Source organism: Hyaena hyaena, unplaced genomic scaffold (genome assembly GCF_003009895.1).
Source record: "Hyaena hyaena isolate Hyena2069 unplaced genomic scaffold, ASM300989v1 scaffold_3, whole genome shotgun sequence".
Lineage (NCBI taxonomy): Eukaryota > Metazoa > Chordata > Mammalia > Carnivora > Hyaenidae > Hyaena > Hyaena hyaena.
This window is the reverse complement of record NW_024080635.1, coordinates 5,880,858-5,893,697: the sequence shown is the minus strand read 5'-3', so window position 1 is coordinate 5,893,697 and position 12,840 is coordinate 5,880,858. Positions and strand designations below refer to the sequence as shown.

At 59.0% G+C, this 12,840-nt stretch overlaps 1 protein-coding gene across 2 annotated transcripts; it reads right to left on the bottom strand.

Annotated features, from left to right (window-relative positions):
• Positions 1-127: 127 nt before the first annotated feature.
• Positions 128-12,597, bottom strand: MAP3K6 (mitogen-activated protein kinase kinase kinase 6). Of its 2 annotated transcripts, XM_039231568.1 has the most exons (29): positions 11,876-12,597; positions 10,466-10,605; positions 10,357-10,380; positions 9,927-10,117; positions 9,631-9,799; positions 9,160-9,266; positions 8,695-8,865; positions 8,497-8,609; positions 7,734-7,893; positions 7,348-7,510; positions 7,160-7,267; positions 6,986-7,035; positions 6,798-6,893; positions 6,553-6,640; positions 6,336-6,469; positions 5,890-6,017; positions 5,498-5,634; positions 4,156-4,261; positions 3,506-3,663; positions 3,210-3,402; positions 2,982-3,120; positions 2,537-2,696; positions 2,220-2,396; positions 1,826-1,931; positions 1,390-1,561; positions 1,183-1,295; positions 1,023-1,096; positions 651-727; positions 128-441 (listed from the first exon to the last, which is right to left on the bottom strand). In XM_039231568.1, exons 1-29 carry the CDS (start codon positions 12,216-12,218, stop codon positions 351-353), a joined length of 3,888 nt encoding a protein of 1,295 aa, XP_039087499.1. In that variant the 5' UTR covers positions 12,219-12,597; the 3' UTR covers positions 128-350. The 2 variants fall into 2 exon arrangements, with proteins under 2 accessions (XP_039087499.1, XP_039087508.1); XM_039231577.1 differs by lacking the exon at positions 6,798-6,893.
• Positions 12,598-12,840: the final 243 nt, after the last annotated feature.

The window sequence follows — 12,840 nt, the reverse complement described above, 5'->3', positions numbered from 1 at the left end:
GGCTGATGTCAGGGAAGGGTGATGGTAAGTGAAGGGGAACAGGTGAAAGATCTTTAGACTCAGAAGGAAAGACCTTAGGGAGCTGCTCCCAGGAGCCCCCGCACCCCCCCATACCTCAGAAGTTGCCAAGGCCCAAGCGTACAAAGGTGTTCTGTTTAATAGTCTTTGCCTGGTGGTACTTGATACGCTTGGCGCATCTTTGTGGTTGGTTCTGCCCACCTGGGCCCTGCCTGCCCCCCATCCACCTGGCCTCCTCCAGTTGAGCCTGCGTCCTGGCGCAGGTACAGCAGAAGCTACTTGTGTCTTCTCCGTTCATCCATCCTTGGGTCTGCCCTCCTGTCTCTGAGTTCTCATTCAGCCTCCTGGGGGCCAGGGGTAACGGGCGTGGATCCTGCTCGCTGCGCCAAGATGGCTCTCCAGATGCGCCACACCATCCCTCCCCTGGGGAAGCAGGCTCAGTGTGGCTTGCCAGAAGAAGGCCCTGGTCCCCTCTAATACCCACTGTCTGCCTGATGCCCTCTCTGTCCCCAGAGGACACTGATGCCCCTGTAATGTTCAGGGAGGAATCCAGGCAGGCATCTGATCTGATTAGGATCTGACCCAACATGAAGCCATATGCATGAGTCATCCCTGGAGGGCCCAGGACATACCTGATGCGGGTGTAGATGAGGTCATCTCGAGTGGCACAGGTCAATAGGGTATGGAGGGTGAAACTGTGGTTCAGCAGCTGGTTGTGGACAGAGACCCAGATGCAGAAACAGTGGGAGAAAATATCAGAGCAAGATGTGTTCAGACTCAGGTACTAGCTCTGTAGTACTACCAGTATGCTAGGGCAGATAACACCCCTTTCGGGGCCGCAGTTTTCTCATCTGTACCACGGTAGGGGGGCGGGGGGGGGTATACTAAGTGCTCTTCCCATACTGAGATTCTCTGTGTGAGAAGAGTGAGAAGAGCTGAAAGATGGGCAGAGATGGAGTCTTTGGTCGTGGGAGTGAAGGGCTGGCCAGCACTCTCCCTCTCACCATCTGGATGGTGCCTGAATCCACATTCAGTTCCTGTAGCCACTGCACCAGGCCCTGGTCCACGGTGAGAGCAGCTGTCAAGGAGGGGTCAGGTGGTGAATCCAGGGGTACTTCCTGCCAGAAGCGGCCTCACACTTGCCACTAGTGTTCACCAGCTCACCTGGGGGCTCAGAGGCCAGGGCGAAGATCCTGGTCTTCCCATTCACCTGCTGTAGAGCTTGCTGCACCAGGGCCTGGTACTCCCGTTCCTTCTCGGCCAGGACCTCTCGAAGCCTGTTGGAGAATGCAGAGGGTGGGGGAACAGAACAGCCTGAGGAGTGAAGGTGAAGCTGGCGCAGAGGCTATGGGCCAGGCCCAGGGGCTTTACCTATCGGTTTCTGCTCGCAAGAGGCCCAGCTGCACCATCAAGGGCGGGGATCCCTGCTCTAGCTCCCCAGGGAGCCGGCTCAACTGGACCAAGGTTTCCTGTTGCTTGGACTGGGGTTCCTCTTCTTTACTTGACTCCTCTGACCTCGGTGGGACCGCTTCCGTCTCCACCTCTGTCAAGCCAAGTGACTGGAGTGAGCTCAGGCAGGGAGGGAACGCCCATTTGGGATTCCCAAACACCAGGGAAAGGCGCAAGGCCCTGGGTAGCTGCCAGGCAGTGCCAGTCCGGGATTAGGCCGTTGGGCCACGTCCCACCCGTTCTGTCCAGGTTGAGCCTAACCCCTGCAGGCCATGCCCCCTACCGGCTCCATTTGTGCTCACCAAGCCCCCAAGGGCTTTACCCTCGCAGGCCAGCAGGCCAGCTTCATTCGGTCTACCTGGGCCCAAGACAGCCAGGGCTACGCGTACAGCTCGGCTGAGCAGCGAGTCCAGCACGAACATCCAGTGTGGGCGGATCTGGCGCCTCCGGAGGATCTGCTTCACCTAGAGAGAGAGAAAGGGCGCTTGGCCGAGTTTCAGATAGAGGTGGGGCTTGAGTTGGAAAGGCCTAGAAAGCCTTTTGCCAAAAGCTAGGCGGGGAGGCGGGCTTGGGGCCAAGGGAGGGGCTGGGAAGTTAGGACTGGGTAGATGTCCCTTTTCTGTTGGCTCCATCTTCACATGCAACTTCACATACAAGACATGCAACTTTGCAACAAGTCCTTGCACATTCCCAGGGACAGGGAGCTCACTACCTCTTACTGGGCAGTCCTAACTGCAAGAAAGCTCCCTTACCGCATCTGGGAAGGCGAAGAGCGGTCCATGCAGAAGCACAGGCCCAAGGCCTTCAGCCCGCAGCTGCCTTTGTAGCGCCCGCAGCTCCTGGGCCAGCTGCCGACGGTTGGGTGTGTGAATGTGCGCTCCGAGGCAGCGCAGTAGCTGTTCCACATGATTACTGCCCAGATGGGGACCCTGAGAAAGAAGAGGGGTTGTCAGTGGGTGTTCCCGCCTGAGTCAAGAGAGTTGCTGGTGGGTGAAGGAGGGAGGGAGGCCATCCACAGGCTTCCGGTCCGCGCTCAACCACCAGGGCGCGCTGGGGCGGCCACACCCACCTGTTCCTGCTTTGGGCGCAGATTCTCCACCAGTGTGGGCAGCTCCTGCTCCAGTACCGCGGCCAGCATGGCCCTGCGCTTGCTCTCCTGGTGCAGCAGGCTCAGCCCAGAACTCTCCTCGGGGGACGTGGGCTCCTCTGCCCCGGGTTCCTCGGGCACCCTAGTGCGATGGGGAGCTGCGGGTGGAGGGCGGGTAGCAACACCGGCCAGCCACCTCCACCGCAGGGTTTGAATCCTGGCTCTTTTACTTTTATGCCTACCTCACAGGGATACAAGAGAGAAGCCTGGCACTGAGGTGCCACAATAAATACAAGTCAGAGCATCTGGGAGGAGGCACCAAATGCCATCCTTGCAGGTGGCTGGAGGCCAGAGGGGGCATCTTCTGGAGGGAGTACAAGGGCAAACCCGGATGAGGCAAAGCTGCTCCAAGACCCTGGGCTCTCACCGAAGCTGGCTGGTGTCTCCATAACTGAGGCAGCGCTTGGGCGGACTGGGTGGATGCTGAAAGGGTGCCTTAGGGCACGGGAATGTCTGGGACTGGGTGGTCGGGTCAGCGGAAGGAATGGGGCTGGCTGAAGGGGCATCTGAGGGAGGGACATGGCTGTCAGCCTGGGCTGACACCTCCACAGCTCCTCTGCCCTCACCCCAGCGTGCCCCCTCCCTCCACCTGTACCTGAGGGCCGCGGTGCCTGTCTGGGAGAGCCCGGGCTGCGGCTCCTCTTCCCAGGCTGCAGGAAGGGGTCCCCCAGCAGTGCCTGAGCACTGGCTCGGAGCCGGGGGTCCGGCTCAAAAGTTCGGAGAAGGAAGGTTTGGGCCTCCGCTGACAGAGAAGCGGGCATTGGCGGATGCACCTTGTACATGCCCACCTGGAAAGGGTCAGGGAGGGTAGACAAAGATCAAGTTTAGAGGTGTTCAGGGCCCACTCTGTCCCCACCCGACCTCATGAGCCAGGGCATGGCGGGGTCTCACCTGAAACATGGCAGCTTGCGGGTTCCCTAGCTCATGGAAGGGTGGGCGACCTGTGGCCATCTCGATAACAGTGCAGCCCAGCGACCAGATGTCAGCTGCCTTCCCATACCCTCGTGGGCCCTGGTCAATGATTTCTGGGGCCATATACTGTAGGGTCCCTAGAGCAGGAGCAATAGCAGTAGGACTCATCTAGGTTTGATCACCGTGGGGATGATCACTCTATCATCCTCTGGCCAGCTGCACCCACAGTGAACTCTATCATTCAAACAATTCCCATCACCTACCCTGGTGGTCACACACCTGTCCTGAGTTTCCTCACTCATCTCAGGCTCCATCATATTCTGACTCCTTCACCCCCTGTAGATTCCATCATCTACCCTGGACAGCATCATCCACTCTGAACTCCGTCACACACTTTAGCCCATGTTGACATCTCTGAGCTCCATTTCAGGCATTAAATTACCATCATCAGCTACCCAAGCTCCAGTTCGAGATTCTATCACCTCACCCCTGGCTCAATCACCAGCCCTGGGTTGCATCCCCCATTAGGGCTCTAACTCCATGGCCAGGGGAAACACCATTCCCTGGAAGGTCCTAAGGGTTCTTCTGTCCCAGTCCACATCCCCACTCACCACCCCACACCCCACTACCTGTGAAGGTCTCAGTGCAGGGTGTGATGCCTGCCAGCCTCTTGGAGGTGCCGAAATCAGAGATCTTGAGCAGCCCACTGAAGGTGTTGATCAGTACATTGTCCCCCTAAGTAGAGTGGACACTGTGCTCAGGGGACATCAGGCTGGGCTTCTGATGGCAGAACCTGACCCTATCCTGGGATCCCATCTCTGAGAATCCCAGCCTGACCCCACCTATATCAACCTCCTCCCTCTGCGATCCCATTTATGACCCTGGGAACTGACACCTGCTTTGGCTTCAGGTCTGAAGTTCTTTCCTTCCCTAGGTAGCCTCCTTGATAAATTCCCCACCCTTTGCAAAGGGGTCTGCACTCTTAAACTATCAGTCCCTGTCTGGAGCCATATCTCCTCTGGCCCCCCTCCACCAGTGAGCCAGGGTAGGCCAGCTACAGGGCTTACCTTTTTTCAATTTTTTATGTTTTATTTTAAAAAATTATTATTATTTTGCTTTTTAAAAAAGTCAGCTTTGCAATTTAAAAATGTCAAGGATATAATTTACATGCAGCAAAATTTACCATTTTTAGAGCATAATTCAAATGACTTTGGCAAATCTATAAAACTGTGTAACCACAACCAAAATAATAACATTGAACATTTCGATTACTCCCAAAGGATTCCCTCATACTCCTTTTTTTTTTTTTTTTAATAATCTCAGGAGTAGAATGTAATGATTCATCACTTGCATATAACACCCAGTGCTCATCCCAACAAGTGCCCTCCTTAATGCCCATCACCCATTTAGCCCATCCCCCCACCCAGCACCCTCCAGCAACCCTCAGTTTGTTTTCTGTATTTAAGAGTCTCTTGAGGTTTTTCTCCCTCTCTGTTTTTATCTTATTTTTGCTTCTACAGGGCTTACATTGATGTTTCTCTCTTTTTAATTTAATTTTTTTTATTTAAAAACTATTTTTAATTTATTTTGAGGGAAAGAGAGCGCGAGCAGGGGAGAGGCAGAGAGAGAAGGAGAGAGAGACTCCCAAGCAGGCTTTGTGCATCAGCGCTGAGCCCAATGCGGGGCTCAAACTCACAAACCGTGAGATCATGACCTGAGCCCAAATCAAGAGTTGGATGCTTAACTGACTGAGCCACTCAGGTGCTCTCTCTTTTTTATGGTTTATTTATTTATTTTGAGAGAGAGCGCTTGCACATGCAGGGGGAAGGGCAGAGAGAAAGAGAGATAGAAGAGAGAGAGAGAGAATTCCAAGCAGGCTCTTTGCTGACAGTGAACCCATGAGATCATGACCTGAGCTGAAGCCAAGGGTCAGATGCTTAACCCACTGAGCCACCCAGGCGCCCAGCTTACCTTGATGTCTCGATGGACTATGCGGTTGTCATGCAGGTAGCTGAGTCCCTGCAGGATCTGGCGGGTGTAGAAACTGATGGTGCTCTCATTGTCCTGCAGGGGTCCCCACACTGACCGCAGCAAGGAGGACAGGCTGCCTGGGCAGACGCCATCCAGGGTCATCACTGGCACCCCACCCTACTCCCGCCCTCAGCTCTCTGCTCAAGGCCCAGGCACACCCATGCCATGACCCAGACTCCATCACCACCCAAATGCACGGTGTCAGCTAATTCCAGGCTATGCCACCCACCCACGCTAGGATCCATTTTCCCCAAGGGTTCCCCACCCCTTCCTGGCTCCGTCCCAGTGCCCCACACTTCCAGTTCCACTGCCATCCCACGCAGGGCGGGTACCTCCAGGCACTTCCTCCATGAAGATCTTGAGGTAGCCGTCCTGGCTGGCAGAGCCCAGGTAGCGCACAATGTTCTTGTGGCGAAGGCGTTTGTGCAGAGCGATCTCTTCATGCAGGGGCTGAGAGAACCTGGGGGCAGGCAGGGAGAGAGGAATAGGTGAGTTTGGGGCTGAGATGCTCACCCCCGGAACCTGTCCCAACCACAAGCCCCTCTCTGACCTTCCTCACCTTCTCTATGACCCAGCCCACAGGCCGCTCCAGACCCTACCGCCCTTCTGGTCCCTGCCATCTGCCCACAGGCCCGGGCCCACCGGGCTGGGTCTCACATCTGTAAGCCCGACCAAGAGGGCATCCGCGTTTCCTACGCTACAGTCGTGCCCACAGGACCCCTTCGGCACGTGGTCCCGCCCACCTGCGCCCCAGCGAGCATGGCCCAGCACACCGCACCTGCTGTCCCGCTCCGGGATCTCCTTAATGGCTATGCGCACCCGTGTGTGCCGCTCGCGGCCCGCGTACACTACCCCATAGGTGCCCTTGCCCAGCACCAGCCGCTCGCCCGTCTCCATGTACTCATAATCGAACTGCGGGGTGTGGAGGGTGGGTGAAATGGGGGTTCAGCCCCCCAGCCCTCCCTCCTCCCCACACTCCCAGCCCCCTTTCTCACCTCCAGCACCTCCCCCACGCCCTCTCCCTCTTCTGCGGGCACCGTGGAATCCGGATTCGTCACCAAGGCTTGGATCAGGCTGCAGAACCTGAGGGTGAGGGAGGTCAGGCCCACGGGTGGGGTACCTTGGGCGGGAACTGTCCCCTCCGATGCCGGGAGCACCCAAGGGTCTTGTCCCTTCCTTTCCCTCACTCCTCTGGCACCCCCCGCCCCCCCCCAACACCGGTCCGAGAAGCTGTGCGCACCACTGGCAGTGCCCTACGCTGGGGAAGCACAGCTGCACATCCTGGGCCGGGGGAAGCGCGTAGAGGAAGCAGCAGCGCTCGTCCCTCTTCGAGGAGCTAGGGAGGGGTGAAGAGCCCCAGTGAGCGCCTGTCGCTAGCAGTGCCACCCCCTCCCAGGACCCAGACCTCCCCAGGTCCCTGCGGCTCACCTGACCCCACAGATGGAGGCCACTGGGAAGGTCCAGCTGGACGGAATGTCCTGGGAGAAGAAGGTGGGTCTGAGGGGGCTGCTGGGGACTGGGGGAGTGGCTTGGGGATGGGAGAAAGGTTCCAGAGAAGGGGTGCATAGTGATGAGTAGGGGGGGCCTCAGTGGTGACATCACCTCGGTTTCGGGCTCCAGCAGGCTCAGGGTCACTGCGCTCACCGGGTCAGTACCCTGAATCTCGAGCCTCGCGGGCAGCAGCACCTTGTTCATTTCCAGGACCAGCACCTGCAGATGACCAGGAAAGGGCTGGGTTAGGAGGCACCTGCCACTCTCCCAGGTCCCACACTTCCGCCAGGCGGCCTCACCAAGCACTGGTCCCCTTGGGGACAAGCCGTCTTGAGTGGCTGACAGGACTGTAGCAAGAAGCGGAGCCAGAAGTGGGCACGGTGCAGGGATCCTTCAGGAGGCTCTAGCATGGGTCTGAAGTGCTGGTACAGCAGGAAAGTTTCCATCATGGACACCAAGTACCTGCAGGCACAGCCTCGTCCTCAACTCAGCCCAAGCCCCGGCTAGCACTGCCAGGGAGAGCAGACTGGCTTGGACGAGACCAGAACGTGGGCAGTGGGTGCAGTGGGCGCTGGTCTGGAATAGGCCACGTCGTTGGCTCAGGGCTCAGGCTGGAATGCCAGTGGCCGTAAGTGCGGGAGCTGCCAGCCCAGGCCAGGCCAAGACTGCGGAGGGGACCACCTACCATATGGGAGCATTGAGCTTGTAGAGCTGCTCTGCTGCCAGCGCCACCTGGGCGAGGTCATTGGCGAGGATATGAGCTCCCAGGTAGAAGCCTACATCCCAGTAATACTGCATCTTCTCCACACAGCCTTTTCGGGCCAGCAGACAACCCAGCTTCATGCCTGGGAGAGAGCGGTACAGGGCTCTAGGGAGTGTGGCTGCCAGTGTGGGCAAAGCCCACGTGGGCAGGAAGATGGAACTAGACGTGGGGCACCTGGGTGGCTCAGTCAGTTAAGTGACCGACTCTTGATTTTAGCTGAGGTCATGATCTCAGTTTGTGGGATGGAGCCCTACATCGGGCTCTGTGCCGATAGTACAGAGCCTGCTTGGGATTTCCTCTCTCTCTCTCTGCCCCTCCCCATTTATACATGCTCCCTCTCTCTCTCAAAATAAATAAACATTAAACATTATATATATAAAAAAAGAAATAGCTGAAAGCTTAGGTGTGACCCTCCGGTGGGAGTAGGGGCTTAGGCACAGGAAGGTTTGGGGAACAAGTGTGTGTAGAACTCAGTGTATCAGGAACACAGGTGTGGACTTAGGAACATTTTGTGGGCTCAAGGGCTCATGAGGGTAGGAGGGTCCCGATGTGGGTTCAGGCAGAATACATATCCAAAAGGGGACAAGGCCGGTCCCAGCTCCAGCCCAGTGTCCTTTCTCCCTATGCTCTCTCCTGGCCCCTCTGAGGCCCTGCTGGTGGGAGGAGGGGTGTGGGATGGACTCACCTATGAGCTGGAGCTCTTCAGAGTCCTCAAAACGCTGCCCAGCAGCAATGAGCAGCACGGCCGCGTTGATGCCGGAGTGGAGGCTGGGCTCCATATCAAAGGCCTTGCGATACCTGGGGTGGGGGTGGGGACTCAGGGCTGGACTGATGCCCACAGCCCCATCCTTCAGCCCACTGTCCACTCACTGGTGCCCCTTACCAGTGATAGGCCTGCTCTCGGTGCCCAGCCTCCTGGAAGCCAGAGCTGAAGAACATGTCCTTGTAGACACGGCCGCACATGCAGTATAGGTCAGGGGCCACAGAGCCCTCACCCTGTACCAGGGGCAGCAGCACAGCCAGTGCCTTCTCCCGGTCCCCAGGCCTGTTCCTCCTACGGAAACGGGAAGATAGGACTTACCTGACGGACAGCCCCGCCCCACTCTATCCAGGAACCCCGGGACCCTGAACAGCAGGGACCCTTCCAAAGGCCTGACTGTAATGACCCCAGAATAGCTGTGACTCTGGTCAGCCCTGACATCTCTAGAAGTGATGATCCCAGACAGAAGTGATTCCTAGCAGCTGTGACTCTGCGGAACAGCGACGGTGGAAACTGTGACCACCCAAGGGCGGCAGCACCACCCCCACCGCACCTGAACCTGAACCTGAACGCTGCTCTGCCACTCACCGGTTGAGGGCAAACGTGTAGTGGAAGCAGACATTGTGCTGCTGGGCCACGTCACAGGTGGGCAAGGCCTGCAGCGTCTCCACCAACTCAATGATGGCCGAGTAGTCCTGCGGGAGGACACAGCACACACTGGCGCCATGGCCTCTGGTGGGTCCCATCGGCCCCCAGACCCTGAGGAAAACCTTGGGTTGGGGTCCCCTCCCAGTCCGACCCGCACCATGCCTAAGGCCCAGTAGGAAGTGTAGACACCACACCTTACACAGAGAACCGACCATGTGCCCCGACTTCCCTGCTGCACTGGAAGACGGTGACATGATCATCCCCCCACTACAAATAAGGAAACTGAGGCTCTGAGACATCAGATCGTTTGTTCAAAGCCACCGATGAGTGAGAGGCACAGGCAGGGGATGGACTTGGGCTTTTCTGACCCGGAATACCCCTGCCCTGCCTGCCTCTCTGAGCACCACACACCTGCACGTCGCGGTAGGAGAGCAGCAGGTTCATGATGATGTCGGGGCTCAGCAGCTCCACGCTGTCCAGTCTCCGCTGCAGGCGAGCCAGCTCCTGCCGCAGCTGCTGCCCGCTGAACCGCTCCCGGGCCTGCCGGATGTCCTGCCGAATGGTCTCCCGGAAGTAGCCACTAACGCCCCCAGCGGAGGAGGGAGGGGGAGAGAATGATGGGGTCTGGCCCTCAGCCCCAGCCCGCGGGGCCCTCACCAGCCTCCTCCTCTGCCTCCTCCTCGTGCCCCCTCTCTGTGCCCCATTACCAAGAGTCCGTGGGCGTGGCCTCCAGCAGACGGGCGAGCCGACCCACCAGGGGCGTTAGCAGGGCCTCGGTGCCCACCCCTGCCTGTACCAGCCCATCAGCCAGGCCCCTCAGGAGGCCTGCATCACCGCACAGCACCCGACCAGTGGCTGTCACCACATAGGGGATCAGCGTGTAGCTGCCAACACAATCCTGGTGGGAGGGAGGCAGGAATCAGTGCAGGTCAGAGGTCGGCACAGGTTAGACAGGGGCAGTGAAGGGGTCAGAGGTCAGCACCAGCGGGGATTGGAACAAAAGAGAAGGGGGACATGCTTCATGAAGGTCGGCAATAGGGAACGGAGGCCCACATGGACAGCAAGGGGAACCAGTGAGGTCAGAGGTGACTGAGGAGGCCAGAAAAGGTAGTGGAGGGAAGGGTGGGTTCTGCTTACCGAGTTCTTCTGGAAAACATCCTCCTGCAGGGGACAGTCAGACACTGGTGTTCTAGGTAGGCAGCACCCCAGCCCTGTGCCTACCCCCACCAGCCACCCGGCCACCTACCCGAAGAGCCTGCAGGTCAGGGAGGTCAGCCTGGGAGCAGAGGAGCACGTTGTTGGTCATGCTGAAGCTCTCACGCACGCCCAGGTGGTAGAACAGGGAGGGCTGTGCCAGGGAGCTGCTCACCTCCAGCACCACCACATCTGTGGGCACAGAAGTGGAGGCTCTGAGCCCGGAAGCCTGGCTCAGAGGGGAAGGTGCCTGGGAATCCACCCTGGTTCCTATGGTGTTCCCATGTGATTCCAGCAGGGTCCACTTTTGCTCTGGGTCTCAGTTTTCCCCTTCTAGACTTTTCCCCTCTAGCTCTTCTATAGAACGGATGATATCTGTGGTGGGTTGTAGGAGAGGATTGAGCTCAGTAGGCTGGGACCCTCATCCCACTGTTCAGGACCAGTGAGTGCTGAAAGTGGAGGCGAGGAGCTGTGTACCAGCCAACAGCCTATCCCGGGCCACTTGAAAGGTGTGGCACAAACACGGAAGTCCCCTACCCTGAGTCCTCAACGCAGTCTGTTGAGAGGGGCGGGCACCAGCAGTGTGTTTAGACAATGCTGTGCCAGTATGTGTATAGCTTACTGTTTTCTATCTCTGTGAGTGACAGTGGCTGCGAGGGCCTGTGTGAGTCAACATATGTGCGACTTGTGAGTCGAAGACTATGTGTGTCTTTGTGTCTTCGAGGTCGCGTCAGCCTTCACTTTCAGGCTGCGATTTCAGGGCCATCAGGCTGACTCAGATCCCAGACTCTTGGATGAACAAATAAGTGTCAGGGGCGGGGCGTCTGGGTTGGCGGAAGGGCGGGGTGACCGGAGCGGGAATACCGCCGGTCTGGCTCCGCCCCCGAGCGACCCAGCCTTGCCTCCAGTTCCGCCCACTACCTCGCAACCGCTTGGGCATCACAACCTAAGCTCCCTCGCCCAGAATCCTGCGCCGAAGGATCCCTTGGCTTTTCTTTTGGTCTCTCTAGCCCGATCCTCGGAAGTAGTATGCTACCTTCCCTGAACTCCAGCCCCCCAAATACGGCCCCCTTCCCTACTCCAAGCTCCACCTCCCAGGATCCTCTCTCACGAGCTCCGCGTGAGATCGTCTTGAGGCTGAGTCCTCCAACCTCACTCCTGAGATATCACACTCTGTCCCGCTCCCAGCCTCGTCCCAATCCTAACTAACCCCGCTCCCCAGGCATGGTGCCGACTCCAGAGTGGTTCAAGCCCCAATCCAAGCCCGGCCGCGCTCCAGATCCCCTAAATTCCACTTTTACCATGGCTACACCTCGAACCCCTCAGCGAGGCTCCCCTTGTACCCCCAGATCCCATACCCATCTCGGGGTCTCCCCGGAGTGGCCGAACCACGCCCCCTTCGGCCCTCCCCGGACCCCAAGCCCCGCCCCGGCTCCTGACCCCGCCCCCAGCGCGTCCTCACCGGCGTTGTAGAAGCAATCCAGAGCCGCGGTGTCTCCCAAAGCCAGCGTCCCGAAGGGTAGGGTGCGCAGCTGCGGTCGCGGTCGCGGCCCCGGGAGCTGCGCGCAGGCCTCGCGCAGGCAGCGCAGGGTCAGCGGCTCCGTCTCGGCTCCAGCCTCGTGCTCTACCCCGGGCTGCGGCTCCCGGGTCAGCACATAAACCACGCTGAGCGGCCGGCTTCGAGCGCAGCCCCGGCCGGGGGATGCGGCGGGGGGCCGGCCCCGGCTCAGCGCCTCGGCCAGAGGGTCCTGCCAGCAGCTGCCGGCGCGCTCCAGGGCTCCGGACCGCTGGCACGGCCCTGCCATGCGGGGGCGCCCGGCTCTGGGCACCCGGGGCGGGGCAAGAGCCAGTGGCACGGATCCAGGGATCTCAGGATTGGGAATCTCCGCACGGAATCTGGAAATCCGGAGTCGGTCAGAGGCCCTGTTCCGGGAATCTGGAGCGCAGGGCCAAAGCCAGGCTCCGACCTGCAAGGTCCTGGGGGTCTGAAGTTGGGGATTGGGTCCGGGGAATCTGGAGCATCCAGTGATCCGCAGCTCAGAGTCCCGAGAATCGGTCTGGCCGTGTCCACCACCATCCGAACTCCGCAGGAAAGAGTCCGCCGTCGCTCTCTCCAGCCCTCACATGTAGGCCGGGCCCAGCTCTTCCCGGCCGACTGGGAAAGCTCCACCCTCGGCCCTGGGGCAGCGCCGCTCCCTAGCGGCCCCGGACTTGGCCTCTCCCTTCCCTCCTTTCCCCTCCCTCCTCTCCCGCCAGAACCTCTGAGATTGGCCGCTTCCGGAACAGCCTGTGCCCCTGTGCAGCCAACCACTGTGGACTACTCAACGGCAGGCGCTTTTAAGATGTGTGCCCAGGCAAGGGCTAGGAAGGACGTGTGAACTTCAGAAGTCGCCCCGCAGGTGTCTGTTGAATGAATGGATGGCCGGG

Excerpts from the sequence above, each read along its gene's own strand:
- MAP3K6 (XM_039231568.1), bottom strand. The coding sequence starts at position 12,218 with ATGGCAGGGCCGTGCCAGCGGTCCGGAGCCCTGGAGCGCGCCGGCAGC. Across the intron at positions 6,641-6,797 it reads AGCGTAGGGCACTGCCAGTG|GTTCTGCAGCCTGATCCAAG; the intron begins GTGCGCACAGCT and ends CCTCACCCTCAG. Across the intron at positions 442-650 it reads CTCATCTACACCCGCATCAG|GGGAGGGATGGTGTGGCGCA; the intron begins GTATGTCCTGGG and ends CTGCTTCCCCAG.